Here is a 19,778-nt window from a genome sequence, read left to right as displayed (position 1 = left end):
GCGGGGCTGGAGGAAGCTCGTGAAGAAAGGTGGAAAGAGTGGGGTTGAGGGCCTCTGGAATGTCTTCCTTCTAGCCCCAGGAGCATGAGGAGGGGGACGCCCTCATGGCAAGGAAGTGGCCTTTTGGATAATAACATTCAGAAGCACTTTGTGTCCTCTGAAGGCTGCTCACACACTTAGGCACTGGGCCTTCCCCACCGCCTGGAGGACGGCAGTCACCCCAGCCCAGGGCCTGTACACAGACTGTGAGATCTGAAGAGCAGGGTGCCAAACAGCCCCATTTCCTGTGGGTCCTCACTGCATTCCCCAGGATGGTGCTGTGTTTGAGGGAACAGCTGGTTTCAAGGCTCCCCTGAAGTGCACTGGACCTAAGGCAATGAATCCCCTTCACCTAACACACACACACACACACACACACACACCGCACTTCTGGGGGTTGCAGCCCCAGCATACATCAATGCACCCACTTGGGCAGAGCACAGGTGCCCACCACCCAAGTCCCCTGGATAAACGCCCAGGTGTCAGGCTTCATCACACGCCTCCCCACCCCCTCCCCAGACTGGCCGTGTCCACCCCCACAGACCCAGCTCTTCTTTCCAGCCTTCCGATTTCCAAAAGCCTGGATTCCTCAGCTCCAGGCGACGGGGTTGGGTGTCCGACAGCATGCCTGGGGCTCCAAAAGCCAGGTTCTCCGGGAGGCCACCTGCTAGGCCAGGGCACCAGAAAGCCACACGGAGATCACACTAGCAGCCCCAGGGCAAGCCATGCCAGCTCCCCTCGGGACAGGCCCGCCGCCCCAGACCTGCCCCAGCCCCCCAGGTCCAAATGAACACTGCACTCCCCACCACTGGGCCGAGAAAGGGTGAAGGGAGGGAGAGAAGGTAGACAGGGGCATTCTGCTAGAGCCATCTCTCCAGTTCCCATGGACTGGGAAGAGGAGGGTCTGTGCAAACACCAGATACTGCCATGAGGAGTCAACAATCCCCACTACCCCCTACACCTGTCCCCGAACTGCTCAGGGCCATGGCGTGGGGCAAGCCTGAGCACAACCTTCTCCCTCACCTGGGCCTCCAGGCTCAGAGGCGCAGGGAAAACGATGAGGCAACACCCTCCCCAGAGCTGACAGCCTATGGGCAGACGTTAGTGGGCATCATCCTCAAAGAGAGCAAGGGGACCCATGATGAAGGGTCCACCATATTGGGGCACGTCAAGCCACCACGCAAAATACACGTGGCAGGGCTATGACGTCTCCCTTTTTCACGTTAGGAAATTGAGCTCTGAGTAATCAAAAGACTTGCCCAGGGTCACATAGGGGGTCACAGGCAGAGCCAGGACCATGCCCAGGGCTTCTGACTCTTGGCCATGGGTCCTAGGATCAGAGATTCGGGATGAGGTCAGAGGGGGTGCCATGTCCCCAGAGAGTACCGCACTCAAGAGTGGACAGGGCAGCAGGTGTTGGACACCACTCTTTGTCATGAACCTGGTGGCCCATGCAAAGCACAGCCTGGCTTCTGCTGAGACCCTGGCCCAGCAGCCTGGGCGGTCTGGCCAGGGTGGTCTGGCCAGGGTGGCTGGAGAGCGGGCTGTCCCCGCCCTCACCGAGCACACTCACTGCAAAGGCCTGTGTCCATGGGGAGCCTGAAAGTTCATCTAGTCACCCCAGACCGTGTTCCTATCAGTAAGGCCAAAGCCAAAAGCATCAGGCCTGTGTCCATGCAGAAGTGGGAGCACTCGCTCATGCAGAAAGGAGGGGAAGAGGGTTTAGAGAGAGCAGGAGAGAGAAGTGGGTGCGAGGGCCAGTAAGGAAAGGAGGAGGGGGTGAAGAGAACAGGAAGAGATGGAAAGAAGAAGATAGAAGGGGGAGGAAAAAAAGGTAAAGGGGGATGGAAAAAATGAACAAGGACGAGAGCGGGCAAAGGTTGGAAGAAGTGGTCCATGAGAAAGAGGGAAGAGAAGCTGAGAGCTACAGTGAGGGCCAGAGACTTATAAGGGGGAACGTGGGGAGGGGAACCAACCAGAGAGGGAGGAAGATCGGAGCCGGTGGAGAGGAGGCAGCCGAAAGCTGGTGTGCCCCATGCCCTGCAGCTTGGCATTGTACGCTGCCCACCCCCACCCCGGGGAACCGGCAGGAAGAGGGGCAAGCAGGAAGGGAAGGCAGGGGGGAGGGGATGACACCAGGCAAGGAAGGCACCACACCCGCGTCACAGGGGACAGATGGACACAGGACACACAGAGGACGCAAGGGACGAGGCATCAAACAAGACGAAACAAAACAAAAACAAAGAGAAAATCAAGATTAGTTGTTCTGAGTCTGGGATCGGGCCACACGCTTGGAGGGAGGTGGGAGGGTGTCAGACAAGAAGAGAGGGTGCATCCAGGGTCTTGCTTCTCCAGTGGGCAGGTGGACCTCTTGCTGTCCCACAGGACGCCACATCTCTCGATTTTCTAACCCCAGCATGGGGCAAGCAGGTGACGGCCCAGGACCAGGAGATTGCAGTCCTATTGCCCCACAACTCACCTGCCCTCACAGTCAGCATGGCCCCATCCTGGGACCTCTCTCCTCCTGTGGTCACCTGCCTCTTCCTGGCCCCAGCTGTGACCCTCCCAGCCTGAGTCCAAGGGCCACAGTCCCTAGCATCCTAGCACCCCCCTGCCCTTCGTCCTTCCCTCACCCCCACCTTAGCAACCCTCTTCCCCGGAGTCCCTTCCATTTCTACTCCGGCCCAAAGCTGCTGGGCACCACCCAAAAGCCCTTAAAATGAGCCCACCTGGATGCACTATAAGGACTTGCTATGTCCTCCTTTTACCCACCCTCGCTGACTCCCTGACCCCACAAGGGCCGCACGGGGAAACCCCGCTCCTTCCCCTACTCCCTGCTTCACGAGCTACTCCACATCAGCTTCTTGGCCACTTCCCCCTCGTGCCTCCAACTGCCACATGTGGGAGGCTCTGGGACTCAGCTCTGGGACCTCTTTTCTACGTGTGCCCCCTCCCAGGTGCCATTACGCATGCCACACTTCACATGACACCGTACACAGGCAACCTCATGCACTGGCATCGTAATGCCCATGTTCCTAAGCTCCAACCTCTCCCCGTGGAGGTTTCAAGAGCCTCTCAAATCTCTCATGGCCAAAATCACGCTTCGGACATTCCCTCCAAGTCTGCTCTTCCCACACGCTTACCCATCTCAGTAAAGAGCGACTCCACCCTTTAGTTGCTCAGGCCAAGAACCCTAGAGTTGCCCTTGACTTTTCTTGTTCATATCCCACCTCTAGCCTTGATGGCTCCACCTCCCAAACTGTGTACAATCTAAGCACTTGTCACCATCTCCACAGCCCCCACTCTGATCAACAGCAGCAGTCTCCTCACCGGTCTCTCTCCCTTCCATCCTGGCCACACTGACCCTTTTAGAACAAGTCAGATGATGTCACTACTGTGCACACAGCACACAGAGTAAAAGCCAAAGTTCTCAGAAGCACCTACAAGGCCCCCTGCAAGCTGGCCCCCAGGCCCATCACCTCCTTGACTCTGTGCCCCACTACAAGCCTCACATCAGGCACAGCCCGACCTCAGGGCCTTTGCACTTGCTGTTCCATCTGCACCTTCCCTCACCGCCCAGGGCAGCCTTCCCTGATCCTATGTAAAGTGCAACCACCCACCCACCCTCTATCCCTCACTGACACTCTCCTGCTTTATTTTATCTCTGTGGCACCTATCACCCATCTGACATATTATATATGTATTTGCTATTTGTTTATTGTCCATCTCCCCCATGAAGGCAAGAGTTTTTACCTCTTTTGTTTACCGCCATTTTTCCAGAGCCCAGACTAACACAGACTAGGAATTCATGCCGAATGAATGACTGAATGGGCTTTGATGTCATCTCCTCTTTCCATGATGAAAGGTAAAAGTTGGGTTCTCAATTTGAGGTCCCAAAGCTTGATACAGGTATTTCCCTATATCTGTATTCTTCCTCTACTCTTACTTCACAAGGAGGTATCCCACCTCCTCACTGAGCTTAAATCATCCACCTGGGCTCCTAGGCCTAGAGCCCCTCTTCCTTCCTTACTGGTCTTATTCTAGCAACTTCTTTCTTTCTCTTCCATCTTTTTCTTCTTTCTATTCCCTCCATATTCAACCTCTGCTCCTCCTCCTCTAAAAACATTCTCATGGCTCCTATATTTACAAAAAAAAAAAAAAAAGCCTCTCCATATCTTGCTACACTCTTTAGCTACCATCCTCTTCCCTTTTATCATATAACCACTCAAAAGAAGAGTTGATATCCTGTCTGCGCTGCCTCCCTGCACTCACTCCTCAATCCTGCAGTCTGCTTTCCGTCACCACCACTCTACGGAAAGTATGTCTTTGAAAATTCCCGGGGCCACCTAATTGGCAAGCCCAGTGAATTTTTCCCAGTCCTCCTCCTCATGATCTCTCCAGTGACATTGTGAACCCCCCCACCCCTCCTCCTGGAAACCCTTTTCTGTCTTAACTTCTGTGGTGACCCACTGTCCCTGTCTTCTCTCACTGTCCTGAACATTCCTTCTCAGCCCCCTTCCCCTCCGTTCACCTCATGGCCATTTCATCCTAAGTTCTTTTCTCTCCATGCCCTCTGATACAGATATCTCATTCATGGCCAAAGCTTTAACCCACGTCTTTGTGAGGATGACTCCAAAACGTACAGTTCTTTCCACTCTTTCAAGCTCCAGTTCCAGATGTTTAGCTGCTTTCCATACATCGCTACTGCCTGCAGGCTCCACCGTCACCTCAAACTCAACATACAGAACACAGATGTCTTCATCTTCCACAAAATCCTCTTCTCCTAACTCCTGGCTTATTAATGGAACTAGCATTCTGTTCCTATTCATGGAGCCTCACAGTCATCTTTGATGTCTTCCTCTCCTTCACCCCTACATCCAATCAATTTGTAAGTGCACTGGTTCTACTCTCATGGTATCCTTGGCACCCATCTCTTCTTTTTCATATCCATGGTCAGCACCCTAATGCAACCCCCCGACCCAGTCTACCTAATAAACAACTACATGTCCCGATTCAAACTCTCTCCTATTTTGCCTCCTCCCTGCCCAGATCCACCAGATACATCTTCCTAAATTACAGATCTGATCATGGCATACTCCCAACTGAAACATGGCCATGGCTTCCTACATTGCCACTAGATAAGATTCAAGCTCCTTAGTCTGATATTTTAACACCAACCAGAGGCAGGTCCCAGGCCACTGCCTATATGCTCTCAATCTACTATATTCTTCAAACACTTATGCTTTCCTGTCTTCACTAAGAATCCTGTCTCTCCAATGACCCCACCCACTTTCAAACTCCTATTCCTCTCCCAAGGCTCTATTTAAAACCCACACTCAACACACTCCTCCGTCTCTTCAGCTGACACTGATCTTTCCTTTTTCTTCACTCCCACAGAAGTTTCTCCATATCTCACTCATTAGGAATGACTTCATTTTAAAGTTCCAGTTCTTTCTCCCCTTACTAAACTCTAGACTCCTTAAAGATAAGATGCGCATCTGATCTCCAACATGCATTGAAACCTCTACCTCTAGAGACATCTGAGATCAGTCCAGTCACAGAATCAGGATCATAAGATAACATGGACTCAACAACTCTGACTCCTATTTCTTTTTCTTGTCTTACTGCACTGGCTAAGATATCTAATACAAGTGACAGTGGCGATAACAGGCATATTTATTTTGTCCCTGGTGTACCAGGAATGCTTCTAATGTTTCACAAGAAAGTGTTATGTATGCTACAGGTTCCTGGTACCTACCCTTTCTCAAGTTAAGAAAACTATCCCTATATTCTCTGAGATCTAAGCTGAAATAAGACATAAGGAGTTGTTGGATCAAAATGGAATGAGCCAGGGATATAGTATTGAGGTATGGAGGAGGTATTGAGCCAAAGAAGAAAAGGCAGAACTGCAGGAGAAAAGCCAGGAGAAACCAGATCAAGTTCATGGCCACAAAGAGGCTCTCCCTCAGAGCTGAGCTTCCTGGGTTACTCATACTGAAGCTTACGTTCCAGCTTCTTGCAGAAGAACATAGAAGAAGCAGGAAGAAGTGGTACTGGCCTATTCCCTGACTCCCAGACTGTTGTACACAATGATCCTGCCTTTGCACCTTTACTTACACAAGCACTGCAGACACTCTGCAGGGCCACTGAGGAATTTGTGCTGACATAAATACTTTCATGACAGGGCATGGACCAAGGAGTCCCCTCTATAGCCCTGGGGACCAAATATATCTGTCCCCTCTATACATCTCATCCCTTCTCCTGACTGAGTCACTCACAGTTGGTGGAGAAGACAATAGCAGGGTTGGGGACAGAGACATTGTACCAACATCCCTCCCTCCCTATGACTCCTTGGCAGCCAAAGCCTGGGCAGCTAAGGATATGGATATTGACAGTCAAGACTTCAGAAGCTGGTAAGAGAGAAAAGGCTGAGGGGAGATGCACTACAAGATGGACATCCTTCTGGAGCCATTAAGGTATGGCTTCCTTTAGAGCAAGCTCCAGGAGAGCTATACAGAGGGGTTTCTGGTAGGGGAGAGGAAATTCACTCTGCTTCCCCAGAGAATCTGCTCATCATTAGGTTAGAGTGTTACTATTCCTCAGGCCACCTCATCTCTGTAAAATATTAAGAGAGCCCCACTTCTCTCCCTTTAACAAAATCTCTGACAAAGAAGCCAGTGGTCCTTCTCTCAGGAGCCCAGAGGTGGGAAAAAGAAGATGGCAGCCCCATGTGGACCACCCCACCTCATGTTATAGAGCTACTCAGAGCACCTCTAGAGTTATAGAGCTACTCATCCTGTGTTTTGACTCTCAGCTAAAAGCAATGATGTGCTCCTAGACCAGCTCTCCAGGCGAAGTGAATCCCTGACGGCCAATTTCCATGGCATAAATACTTTCCTCATGGCCAATTTGAAGTTACTCAGAGTGGAACTCGGGACCGTGCTCTGCTCTGAAGCACAGCAGGGCATCCCTGCCCCCACACCCCGGTCCTGGACCCAGCCTAATAGCCAGCCAGCCTGCCCTCAGCTGCTTCCCCAAACCTACCATCCATCCCCATGTAGGGGTCTCCCTCTCTCCCTGCAGCTGCTATGGTGTCTCAGCTTCCCTTACATTTAGGGAGAGGGGTGGAGGGCAGAGTCAGCTGCCCAGGCTCCTCTTCTCCTCCCTAAGCTCCCACCACCCTGTCCGCTGAGGGGCTTGGCACAAGGTCCCCTAGCCCCCGTCTCTAGTCCACCCCTGCCTGGCCTCACCTCCACAGTTAAACAAACCCACAGGATTTCTCACCGAGTGTGGCTGCCCCCATGGAATGGTCATGGGCTTAGGCCCATAAGAAGGAAGGGAGCCCTTCCTGTCCCTCCCAACATGCCCCTGCACACTCTGCCATTTCTTGCCTTGATCTCCCCAATAAGCTCTCTGGTCACCACATTCCCTATCCTCCCTCCAGAAACATAAGCCCATTCTCTGATACGAAATGGAGCTTTGTTTCTCAGTGCCTGCTTCTCATCCACAGCGGGTCCGAAAGCAAGGACTAACAGGACAGCTGAATGAGAAGGGGAACCTTGGCCTCCCCACCAAAATGAGACCTACCCGGAGGGGACCCACCAGGGTTGAGCACTCAGGTAGAGCCCCGGCCTTAAGGACACCCTCCCTTCTCTGTTATGCCTCTGGGAGGGCCCAAGGGGGAAACTGGGTCTACAGAAGCCTCCCTCCAGCCTTCTCCACACCTTCCCCCAGGAACTGAAGTCTGAGGATGCAGGCAGTTGCAGAGAGCATCTTCTCTCTGCCTAGAAAATCTGTACTCCAGCCCCAAAGTCACCACTTTCAGGAAGCTTTCCCTGATTGCTCTAGGTGGTAAGCCTTGCTTTCCCTCCAGCTCTGGGGCTTTGGCCCCCACCCCTGTCAGAGCACACCTTACACTCCTGTCTACCTGTCCCTTCACTATACTGTAAGCTCCTTGAAGGCAGGAACCGAAAGACATTGATCTTTGAATCTCCATGCCTGCCTTAGAGCCTAACAGACAGTGAATGCAGGGAGGGATGGCTAGCGTGTGGGCTCCTGACAGCCTCTTCCTCAGGTCAAAGCAGTGCCTGCCAAGGGGTGATGGCTGCCCCTGCACCTCCCCCCAACAAGACCAACCAAGACCAAAGAGGGAAGGCATGGAGGGAGTAGGAGGGGATTCCCAGGACTGATGGTCCCTGAGGCTCTTACCTGCTACCCGGTGGGCCACCAGCCCCTCCAGGTTCAGTGGCTCCTCCTCTGGAGTGTGGGATGGGTCTGAAGTTGCCTCCTTTGGTGGGAGTTGAGGCTGAGCAGTGAGGCCAGGGAGAGAGGCTGGGGGCTGCTGAGGCCCTGGAGGGCTATGGGTGGTTGGAAGGAAGGCAGACGAGGAGGACGAGGCTGGGCTCTTTGGACGGAAACTCTGGCTGGACCCAGCAGGACATGGCTGATAATCATAAGGGGAGTAAGGCCTGCCAGAAGGGAAGGACTCCAGGGCCAGGGAGGCCCGCGGGGCCGGCTCAGGGGTTCCCAAGGAATGCCCACTGGGGATGTAGCCAGACCTGGACTGGGTCAGTGGATGGGGCTGGCAGGCGGAGCCGGAGAGAGGCTGGGAGGACAGCGGGGAAGCCCCTGGCCAGGCCCCCGGGACACTCTGGGACTTGTGCAGGGGGGTAGCAGCTGCGGCCGGCTCCAGATCCAGCATCAGCATGTTGAGTGCTTCGATGGACTGCTCGATCTCCTGCTGGGAGGCTGCGCTTGGGAACTCAGGGAGGCTGGGGGTGGGGGTCTCGGCCAGTGGCTGGGGGCTGGGCCTGCTGGGCCCGAGACTCTCCAGGTGGGCTCTCTCCTGCTGGCGAGGGGGCGGACGAGGTTGCTGTTGCTGCCAGGAATTCAGGCCCCTCTGCACAGCCTCCCGGCTGCTGCCCCCACGGGCTGGAGCTGGGGGCAGCTGGGGCTCACTCTCCGGAAAGGACTGGGAGCGGAACATACCACTGGGGTCAAGGCCATAGTGGGAGGCGGTCATTGGCTGCTGCCAGGCTGGGTGGGGCCCCTCCCGCTGGTAGCCGGCTAAACCCTCCTGTGCGGAGTAGGAGGACCGCATGGGGGCCGTGTGGCCGGCATGGGCAGGCGTCACCCGGCCGGCAGACTCGTAGGGGTAGCCCCCGCCATTGACCATCGGTTCCACGGGGTAGGGCTTGTCCAGCCCGTTGGTCAGTGAGGACAGGGCCGCTGGGTAGCCTCCCTCACTGGTGTTGGTGACCCCGTCCAGGGAGGACAGTGTGCCCATGCTGCCCACGCTGTGCCCGTCCTGGTTGGGCAACTCATCATCCAGGATGTCCGTCTCCCGCTCAGATGCCAAGGCCCCGCCGTTGACATGAACCTGGGCTGGGACGACATGGCGGCCAGAGGAGGGCACGGCCGGGCCCCCCACGGGGCGGGACCGGAGATGCTGGGTGCGGTACATGGGCCCTGACTTCTCTCTCTCGACACCAAAGCCACTGAGCAGGCGGTCCAGCTCGCGCTTCTCCTCGGGACTCAGGGCAGCAGGGGCACTGGAGGGCCCGGGGGCAGGCTCGTCGGTCTTGTCTGTCTTGGTGGAGGCTGTGGAGTTGCCTGAGTCGCTGCTCACGGAGAGGGTGTGCTCCACGTGGTTGGGGGTGGCCGACAGGGCGGGGCGCACGGCGTTGACAGCCCCAGTGCTGCCGTGCAGGGAGTCCTTCTTCTTCACCTTGGCATACAGGCTCCCGTCCAGAGGTCCCTGAGTGTGACCCACCACCTCTGCAAGAGAGCCGGAGGGCAAACAACAGACAGCAGACGTCAGTGGGAGGCAAGGACACCCTCGCCTCTCCCAGACGGAGTGAAGAGCTTCCATTCCCTGGATCTCAAAATCTCCCCGCACCACTCAAGACAGAGCTGAGGTCAGGGGGTGTGGGGGAGGAGGACAAAAGGACCCCTAGCCCAGGCTTTTGGGCCCCAACACCCAGCTCTCAGGGCGAGGCAGTGCAGCCTAAGCGGGCGGGGAGGGGGGTCTGGGAGCAAGATGCCCTGTCCAAAGGCTGGCCCTGGCATTTCACCAGCTTCCCAAGGACCTGAAAGTACTGGGTCAAGATGGGGTTCAGCAAAGCCAGCAGTCCCCGTGTCAGAGGGGACTTGCTTTCCCTCGGAACGCTGGGCTCGTGGAATTCTGGAAAGAGGATCCAGAGACCAGGGGGGCAGGGGAAGCATCTTAGGGATCCAGAACACAAAAGGAGATGCTCTCATCAGGGAGGGGTGTCCCCTGTGTCATTTTGTCTGGGGACCCCATGAGCAATACTTTCTCTGAAAGGAAAGAGTGAGCACTGGATGGCTCAGGGCCAGAGGGCTGACTCAGGAACGAAGAACTTCCCCACCCAGAGGGACTCAGTGATTTCACACCCTGTACAGTCAGCAGCCCAGCTTCAAGCCCCGACACACACACATATACAGAAGCCCCTCCCCTCCCTTCACTCCAAGGCAGGCCCCCAGTTGGCAAGAAAAGAAAGCCCCCTCCCAAATACTGCACAGACTCCAGCCAGACACCAAGAGTCACACACACCCACCATTCACACACAGGAAAACCAGACACAAAGACGTCCAGAGACACACACGCCAACTAATAATCACCCAAGTCAAACACCCAGAATTCACCCAAATCAAACACCCTGATACACTCTTGGGGTCCACTAGATAGGGGCCCCCGAGGCACCAAACACCTTGCAAGGCACTTTACATACACATTATTTCTAATCCTGCGAGTCAGGGAGTATTATACTTTAAGGATGGGAAAAAGTGAGGTTCACAGAAGTGAAACCATTTATCTGCAGATACACAGTATCTGGTAAAGCTAGATTTAAAATCAGAACTAATTTAAGATTTAATTAAAATAAAACTAAATTAAAAGCAAAACTAATTTAAAATCAGAACTTCAAAAACCATTCAATTTTTATTATTTCACACTGTCTCTCATATCACACACACAGAGAGAATAAATGAAACACATAAAAGGCAACAATAACCCCAAAATAAAAATACTTAAATCTAAAGCCACAATCATTTCAAAAAATACAAGCTCCTACCATGTCCAAGGATCAGCCCTCAGGCCAGAAGTGGCAGCCTCTAAAAATAAACACTCATACAGAAGCCCACAGCCAAAAACAAGTGATCAGACAACCACAAAACAGGAACATCCTGATCAACATACACACACACAAACCACAGGCCGACCAAATGATGTCACGGGGAGCGAGCACAGCGAGGCCTAATGAGGCACATCGTCCATACACACCCCCCGGGGGCTGGATGCTCTGCCCATTCACTTAACTCTCCAGAACCATCTCTCTGTCCCCAGTTTTCCCTGGGGCTTTGGGACCTTGGCCAGCAGCAGGTCCCAAGTGATACTGGGCCAGAGTGTGGCCGCAGCCACGGGCTCCCAGGGATGGGGCTGGTCTGAATTGGAGAGAGGTCTGAATCTCCAGCAATCTGTTCCTTGTGCTGGGGCCCCCAATGGCTGCTGAGATGCAGGCGCAGGCATGCCTGCCTCTTCCAAATGGCCTGTCGTTGCCCCTGAAGGTGTCGAAGCTACTGAAGGAGAGAGGCTGCCCCTCATGCTGTGTCCTTCCAAAGAACTGGGCTCCTTGCTACACAAAAAAAGAGACCCCAGATGGTGGCTTCCATAGGGGGAAAGCGTCGAAGACAAGAGCTCTCCTCCACTCAGATTTCTGGGGGTGATTCCCATGAGGGGGGCCCCTTAGACCAGTCAGTGGGAGGCTGAAGGGCTGTCCTTCCTTCCCACTGTGCCTGGAAAGCGGCTGGCCCCAGAGAAGGCAGGCCCACTCCTGGGCCCTGGCGCCACTCCGAAGCTCACGCTGTGAGGCCAGGGAGCTCCTCCATCCCCTGCACCCCCTAACCTCCCAAGTTCATGCTCATGTGGTCTGGGAAGTGGGGGGAACAGCAAAGCAAAGGGTGGAGTGTCCAACAGGCTCCCCATTTACACTTAGGGGCAATGAGAACCTCTGGGTACAAATCAGCGTAAACCAAGAAGTATTCTCTCCTTCAGGGAGAAAGTAGACGCACCCCCGCATCTCACTTGGGTTCATAAAAGAAGAGCTTTTAGCAAGAGAGCTACAAAAGCATATCCCCCGAGGGAGGCAGGGAGGAAGAATTCATACTGATTACCAGCACCTGACATCTTGCCCCTTTTGGCCCCTTCACTGATTCTGACGACGTCGATATTAAACCTATTCTGCCATGGTATTTACCCCCGCACGGACCACTGTTTGCAGCAACATCAGGAACAGTAACTGCCAGGCCGCCAAGGCTGAGCAAGAAAATCGAAGAAGTGTAGATTGTTTAACTAAATCTTTTTCACACAATACAAATGGAAATGTCTACTGCTGTCCTCCAAGGAGGAGCCCACTGCTCCTGACTCCAAGTGCTGGCCCCATGCTCCGGGCTGTCCTGCACCTTCACTGGCCTTCCTTTTCCCATCAAGGGGGGACCGTGAGGACACCCAGGCCCATCCCGGGTCTGTCTAGCCCCCGGGAGGGCTCCTCTGAGAGCCCAGTGCGTTGGAGTGACCCCAGCGTGGCAGGTACCCCTGTTCCTCCCGTCGGAGATGAAGCGCACCCCCCACACACACATGCTCGTCCTTCCCTTCTGCCGGGCCACTGCGGCCACATTAAGTGCTACTTAGCAGGACCACAAGAAGCTGGAACACAACGTCGGTTTCAATCTATTAAGGCCAGAAGGGCAAAAGAGAGAGGCAGGCAGAGCAAGGAGGAGGAGGGAAACAGAGCCAGAGGAGAGGGTGGGGGGAGATGATTTCGAGGCTCTCAAGCCGAGGGGCCATGAGATCCAACTCAGTTCCAGCAGACTCCAGGGGCATGGCCAACTCAGCCAAATCCTCTCGGGTGAGAGCGCATTGGACGCCCAGTGCGGCAGGGAGCAGGGGACAGAGGAGGAACCTGCCCGATCGGGGCCAGGGGTACCCGCATGGGTGAAAATTGAGCAGAAGGACAGCCGGCAAGGGCAACACAGGTTGCAAGCAGCCCAGAGCGGGGAGCTCGCAGCCCCACGAGCGGGCCGGCCAGAACATCCTGTCTCGTGGGCCGTCTCCCTGGCCGCTTCTCTAGGGAAGCTGAGAAGCCCACAGTCCCTTCAAGGCCCCACTTGCTTTGTCTGAATATGTCTCCTGGCTCCCCCAGCAGCTGCTCCAAACCCCAGCTCCACCCTCAACACTGAGCCTGATTGCACCAAGAGGCCCTTCTTCCACGGCGGCCGTAATCCAGATGTGCGAGTCATGCTTTTGGAAAGCTCTGAGGAAAATCCCCAGCTGACTTGGACGTGGACCTACTCCTTAGGCTCCCTCCAGCAAGCCATGGAGGTGTGCGTGGTGCTAGAAGCACAATATGGGCAGGATGCAGGGAAGGAGAGATGTGTGCATCCTGCACACTGCAAAGAGAATGGAAGAACAATGGGATGCAAGAGGTGACCTGGGTTTAGGGTGGTTGTTTTCCAATTTTGATGTTCATAGGAATCTGCTCCAGGGGTTGTTAAAAATGTAGATGCTGGGGCCCTACCCTCAACGATTTTCACTCATAGGCCTGGGGCGAGGCCAAAAAGCAGTATTTTAACTCTCCCAAGGCTCTGGGGCTCACATAGGTGGATGATATCTTGAGAAACCCTGACCCCAGTGGCCAGCACTTTGGACTCTGAGATGAAGGACCCCTACTTCTCTTACTAATGTCTAGTGGGGAAATTTCGCTTATTTAGAGGTCAGGACAGATGGCCCAACCATGCAGAATAAAAGGTGCCAGCCTGGTTGACTCCAAGAAAGAAGTTTCCTTTGGCGATGAGTCAGCGAGGAGCGACCCCTCCTTGTCCAACCAGCAGGCCTGTTTTGAATAGTGAATGATTTATTAAGGTTTTCAGGATGGGGCCCTTCAGGATAAAAAGTCCTTTGGGTCCACGTCCAGCAGAATAGCAACTCATTAAAATATATTATGCAGAACAGAGTGATAACCAACCAATGTAGAGGAAAATCAAGGAGTGCCAATAGGAAGAGGCATCATGCCCACCCTGGACACAGGTAGTTTAGAGGCAGACCGGGGCCCCAGCACACCCAAAGGGAATCTCAGCTCCTTAAACAGGGAGTGGGGCATCAAAGGCCATGCGCGTGCATCTAGGAAGTACGTGAGCTTTGACAAGGGCTGAGGCTTGGCCAAGAAGCAGCCAAGAGAGCAAGGCCTAGACATGTGAACCCTTTCGTCACAGATTCTCCCTCAGCCATGGAGGGAGCCAGGCCGGGGTTAGGACCAGGGCTATTGAGGGGCAGCATGTGGGAGCCAGAGGATGGGGCTGGGTACCAGGAAGGTCCCAGGAATGTGGTTCTGGAGAGAAGACAGTGGAGAAGCACCCCTTCAACCCCTTGTGCCAGATACAACCATTACTCAGAAGGATGGTCCCCATCTTAATGGCAAGTCCACTTGCATCAACCACTTAACCACACAGAGCCTGGCCTCCAAGCCTGGGGAGTGAGATTCAAATGCATGAAGCCTCACCTTCACTGTCCTCAATACCCCCAACACCCTTCACTCCTCATACTATCCATATGCTCTTTTCTACTCTGGGCCTCGCACATGCTGTTCCCTCTCCTGAAAGATGCTTCTTCATGTTTTTTCCCCACAACTCTCAAGCTCCCTGGAAAACCCCTTTCTCCTCCTTCAAGTTCAGCCTGAAGTTCTTTGGGAAGCATCCCACAACCTAACCCTTTTCACAGCCCTCCAGACTGAGATTAACCTCTTCTGAGTTCCTGTTGCCCTGGGCAGACAACTCCTGTAACACAAATCACCCACTGGCTGGTCATTACTGCTGTTCGTGTTTGTCCTCCCACTAAGCTGGGGGCTCCTCGAGAAAAGCCTTTGCCCCCCCCCCCCAGTGCCTGGTTCCCAGAGGGTACCTACCCTTCATGATAGGGTCTATGTGAACAGTGCCTCTTGGAGCTTAATGCATAACCTGCATGGCTTATAGGACAGCTCAGCAGAAGCAGGGCCTGGCACACATTGCATGTTTCATAAATGCCTCTTGCATCACATTAAATAGTCCAAGAAGTTATATATAGTCCTGTGAGCCACCGAGGCACTCTTCTGCTGCCATCCAGAGATGTGAAAAATCGGAGGTTCAGGGGGGACCCAAGCTTCTCCCAAAGGAAAGAGAAAAGAGAAAATATCATGACAGAGGAGGACTCTACACAGCTGGTCGCCCAGGCTGGGCACAGTGGAGGTCCTGAGCCAGAGCCTGCTCCACGGTGTCCCTCAGAGGACTCCCCAGCCCCACTCCAGGCCAGTGGACGTTAACTTTCATAGACTAAGGACCCTTTGGCATACCTGATGAAAGCCCATACCTGATAATTGCCCCTAAAATGCACAAACACAAATTGTGCACATAATTGCAGGGGGTGAATGGACACCTCAAAGTCCACCAATGGATCTTAAATTTAAATGTAGGCATCCAACAGGATGCTGCCTCTGGGGATCCCTCTCTGTTGCCCGGGACTCCATGAAGAATGCCAGGCTGCATCCAAGAGAAACAGGAGAACACATAAAAAAGGAAAATCTTCCAGCTGGAGGAGCACAATTGGGGTCCAACCCAGAGGAACCCACTGAGTTGCGACCTGCCCGAGGGAGGGGAGTGTGAGGAGATGAGGATGGACAGGGGTGTGCAGAACCTCAGCCCCACGGCTCAGGCATGGCCTGGGGTCCTCTAGAGACACCGTGGCAACAGTGGCAGGGATCTCCTGCGACCCTGACTGTGACCGTCTTGGCCTCCACCCGTGCCGACCTCCCATCCCACAGGCAGCCGGGGACTAAGGCAGCTCTTTGTTTCTCACAGCTGCAGAGAGCTCTGGAACGTCTCCAGATGGGAATGGGCTTCGTCAGGGACTCTGAAGGTCAGCAGAATTTGGGTTGAAGGGAAGTCCCCAAGTCTCTGAAGGGGAAGAACACAAAGGGGACACAGCCTCTGGGATGGCAGAGAGCAGGCAACAGGTGCAGCCCAAGAGACTTAGGTTCACACTGGGAGGTGTCTGCTGATGGGCACGGGGTGTCAGGCCCTGTGGACGGAGACAGATGAGGCCAGAGTGGCCAACAGACACCTGCCTGTCTTCCTGCTTAATAGCACTCAGAGGGAACCCACTGCCTTCTCAGAGACTGAACCAAAGAGAAATAAGATTCTTCTCAAGGCTGCTGTCCACCTTTTAACAGGTGGCTTTGTGCCCCATACAAGTGACCTCACCAGAGTCACCCACAAACCTGCCTCTGTGGCCCCGGGGAGGGTTGGGGGGTAGTGGGTGGCCACCTCCATCATTCTGCTGTGGCAAGAAAGAGAGAAGGCCCAATGTCCAAATGGAGCCCTGGACTGAACGTCAGCCTGCGGGCCTGGAGGATGGAGAAAGTCAGCACTCAAACAGAAATGGGAAAGAGAGCCTCCCCCATGGGCTGCTCCTGTCTCCGGTGGCTCCAGGAAGTCAGCGGAGCCAAAAGAGCTTTCCAAACGCCATGGGGATTCTAGCTGAACCGTCTCAGGGCATCAGTGAATCCACTGCCCACCCCTCATTTTACAGGAGGACAGTGACACTCAGCAGGCCCAGGGGACCCGCCCCCCCACCAAGGTCACCCAGCGCAGGGAGGTTCATTGCTCTTTCTCCTAATGGCCTTCAAGGTGAAGATGACTGGAGTCTGGGGGGACGGGGGGGCAACCATGGCTACAGACCAAGAACCTCCCAACATAATACATGGGGCTTCATGGAGCGCTGATGACAGATGCGTCCCCAGGCCTTCCTCAGGAAGGACCCATGGTACTTTCACAGATACCATCTTACTTAAATTCCTCCAGAGAGAGGGAGCAGGGACAGAAAAACTCAATCCTGACCTTTATTTCAGACCCGAGGGACCAGGGCATGGAAGGACCTGCCCAGGTCACAGGACGGCCCACGCCTGTGGGGCAAATGTGAACTTGCAAGGCCAGCCTCCTGACTCCAGCCTGGCCCTCAGCTCCCACGCCAGGCGCTATAAGCAGAGCCTGGCACTCCCACTCCCTGCCCGCAGCCTCTCCGGGCACCAGATATCACAGGCACTCGGGACAGTAAAAATAGCACCTGAGCCCACAACAACCGAAGTCCTTCTCTGCCAGACCAGGGCGCCCGCCCGGACACTCGGGGATCCCTGGCCAGTAGGACGGTCAAGCCACTCCAAGCCTTGCCAATGTTGGGGGAAAGCCAGGAATGGAAGCCCGCGGGTGGCCCACAGAGGAATGGTCAGCACTGGGGGGCCCGCAAAGCTCAGACCACAGAATGGGGGGTGCCCTGAATACACGTCCCACTAGGAGTGTCTCAGGGGCTCGCCATGCCGACACCACATTCCCTCCACCCGCCACCCCATCCTCATCCTCTGTGAACCGTTACTCCCAAAGAGCGCGGCCCTCTCAGACACACTGCCCCCCACCCACAGACTCAGCCATCCCTCAGACATGAGGCAGTGGCTCTTCCGAGTCCCAGGGCAGCGAGGCCAGGAGCAGGGCAGCCGGGTCCACCTCCAAAGGCAGCGCCACGGGCCACGGCCCCACGCCTTCCCCCCCCACAGCCGCGCTTCCTGGGGCCAAGTCCACGGCAGATCCCGGTGCACGAGCCCAGAAGCCCCCCAGCCCCAGGTCCAACGGAGAGCCACCCAAGGACCCACACAAATGCCCCGCGGACACTTACCCTTTGCACGGAGAGGCAGAAAGGGGAGGAGAATAACTGCTCTAATTTGCTTTCTGCTCCTTGTGCCTCAAGTTTCAAATAATTCCTCCATGGCTACAGCCCCAAGGCAGTCTGCGTCCAGCTCGGGCTCACTCAGCCCGTCAGGGGTGGGAGGGGCCAGTGCCGCCGCCGCCGGCCCGGCCCTCCTGCCCGGTCCACACGCACCACCCCTCCCTCCGCTCGCTCCCTCCGCTCGCTCTCCCCCTCCCGGCCAGCTCGGCCTCGCTCTGGCTTGTAGGAAGCCAGTGGGAGAAAACTCTGTCTGTAATTTCAGCCAGCTGGGTCCCCAGGGCTTCACTTATCATCCTGTAGCTATGCGGTTCTTGAATGACATCACGGTGGCTTCCCAAGCCCTCCACACGGAGCGAGGCGCAGAGACCAGCCCAGCGACTGCCCCTGCCCGGCCGGCCCGGCCCGGCCCCAGTCCCAGACCCATCAGGGCCCCGGTGCCCAGCGAAGTGGGAGGACCGGCCCCGGGAGCCGAGTGGCCAGGATGCTGGCGGGATGCTGGCGGGAAGGGCCAGAGTTCCGACGAGGGTACTGAGATTTATTTCCCCAAATTTTTCCACATTTTTTTCCACTCTCAGCAAATGAAAGGCAGAACAGATGACAACAATTTTCCAGCTGCTGAACAATAAGGTGGAAATCTTTTTTCCCCTCCCTCTCCCCCTCCTTCCCCCACACCCCCACCACGGGGCAGAGTCTAGGAGCCAGGACACTTCCTTGGCTTATAAAAGGAGGAGAAAAAAAAAACCTACAAGCCCCTGTACTTCCCAGAGGTGACAACGGGCCTGAGGAGAGGCACCGAGGTGTCACCCAGGCAGGTCTCTGAGAAGGGGGGGGCGGGCAGGTGGCCCAAAGTTACATTCTCAGGGAAAAGCTTTGGATTCTGGCCCAGCAACCTTGACAGTTCTTGAGGCCCGACTTTGGGAAGGCCAAGTGGGCATCTGGCCCAGGACATCGAGCCACCAGGCCACTTAGGATGCCTCCAATTGACTAGCTATCGGTATTAGTTGGTTCCAATCTATAAAGATCATGAATGGCAGAGAGAATAACTTCTCAGAGTGTCAGTGACATCCACCTTCACCCCCAAGCACCCAGACCGAAAGCAGGCCCGTCCGCCAAAACCACGAGAGCTGCCCAAAGTCCCCACCACGATCCTGGATGCCCTAAGAAGTGCCAGAAGTCCCTGACAGTGGGACACCAGACCCTAACTCTTATGTGCACGATGCTGGTGACTTATTTTCACATCCAGTGAATGTCTCAAGCCAGCTCCCAGAGTGGGTAAGAGATGGCCTGGGGTCTGCAGCCAGCCCCATAGGGGCTTTAGGGCCTGCTGTCTCCTTGAGGACCCCAGTTAGTTTGCAACCCCAAAGTGCTTCTGCAGCACCCCCACCCCGGTGCCCAGACCCTCCACAGCCAGGCCTGGGCACTGCAGGTTCAGAAGGGAGAGGCATGCCAGGTACAGATCACCTGCTCCTCCCTCTCCTGAGCCGACATCTCAACCCTGGCCCTCTCCCTATCACTCACTCTCTCGCTGCTTTTTTCTGAGAGTAAAGAAGGAAAATAAGAGGAAGAGCAAACATGGTATCGAGTGTCCTGTCTTAACTGCATCTTCAGGGACAAGATGGGTGAGGTTCCCCCCCCACCGCCCCATACCACAGAATTCACAGGAGCCATTAAGAATGGGGAGGGTAGGTGCGCCTGGGTGGCTCAGTCATTACACGGGGGCCCTGGGCTCAGGTCATGATCCCTGGGGATCCCAGGGTCCTGGGATCAAGCCCCGCATCGGGCTCCCTGCTCAGCGGGAAGCCTGCTTCTCCCTCTCCCACTCCCCCTGCTTGTGTTCCCTCTCTTCGCTGTCTCTCTGTGTGTCAAATAAATAAATAAAATCTTAAAAAAAAAAAAAAAAGAATGGGGAGGGGAG

The 19,778-nt window shown here is 55.2% G+C and overlaps 1 protein-coding gene across 14 annotated transcripts in view; it reads right to left on the bottom strand.

Annotated features, from left to right (window-relative positions):
* Nucleotides 1-19,778, bottom strand: part of TNS1 (tensin 1) — a 201,161-nt gene that overhangs the window by 37,650 nt on the left and 143,733 nt on the right. For 9 of the 14 annotated variants that reach the window (XM_081813624.1, XM_081813626.1, XM_081813623.1 and 6 more), the window contains 2 exons: nucleotides 8,248-9,816; nucleotides 2,016-2,099 (listed from right to left, as the gene is read on the bottom strand). In XM_081813624.1, coding sequence (XP_081669750.1) covers nucleotides 2,016-2,099; nucleotides 8,248-9,816 — 1,653 coding nt within the window. The remainder of the gene's footprint in view (nucleotides 1-2,015; nucleotides 2,100-8,247; nucleotides 9,817-19,778) is intronic. The other 5 variants (XM_081813628.1, XM_081813625.1, XM_081813629.1 and 2 more) reach the window with 1 other exon arrangement.

The sequence above is a fragment of the Leptonychotes weddellii genome, chromosome 3, assembly GCF_054177405.1.
Source record: "Leptonychotes weddellii isolate Sample4059 chromosome 3, ASM5417740v2, whole genome shotgun sequence".
NCBI classification, from domain to species: Eukaryota; Metazoa; Chordata; class Mammalia; order Carnivora; family Phocidae; genus Leptonychotes; species Leptonychotes weddellii.
The sequence above is the reverse complement of the archived record's forward strand: the minus strand, read 5'-3'. Positions and strand labels throughout refer to the sequence as shown.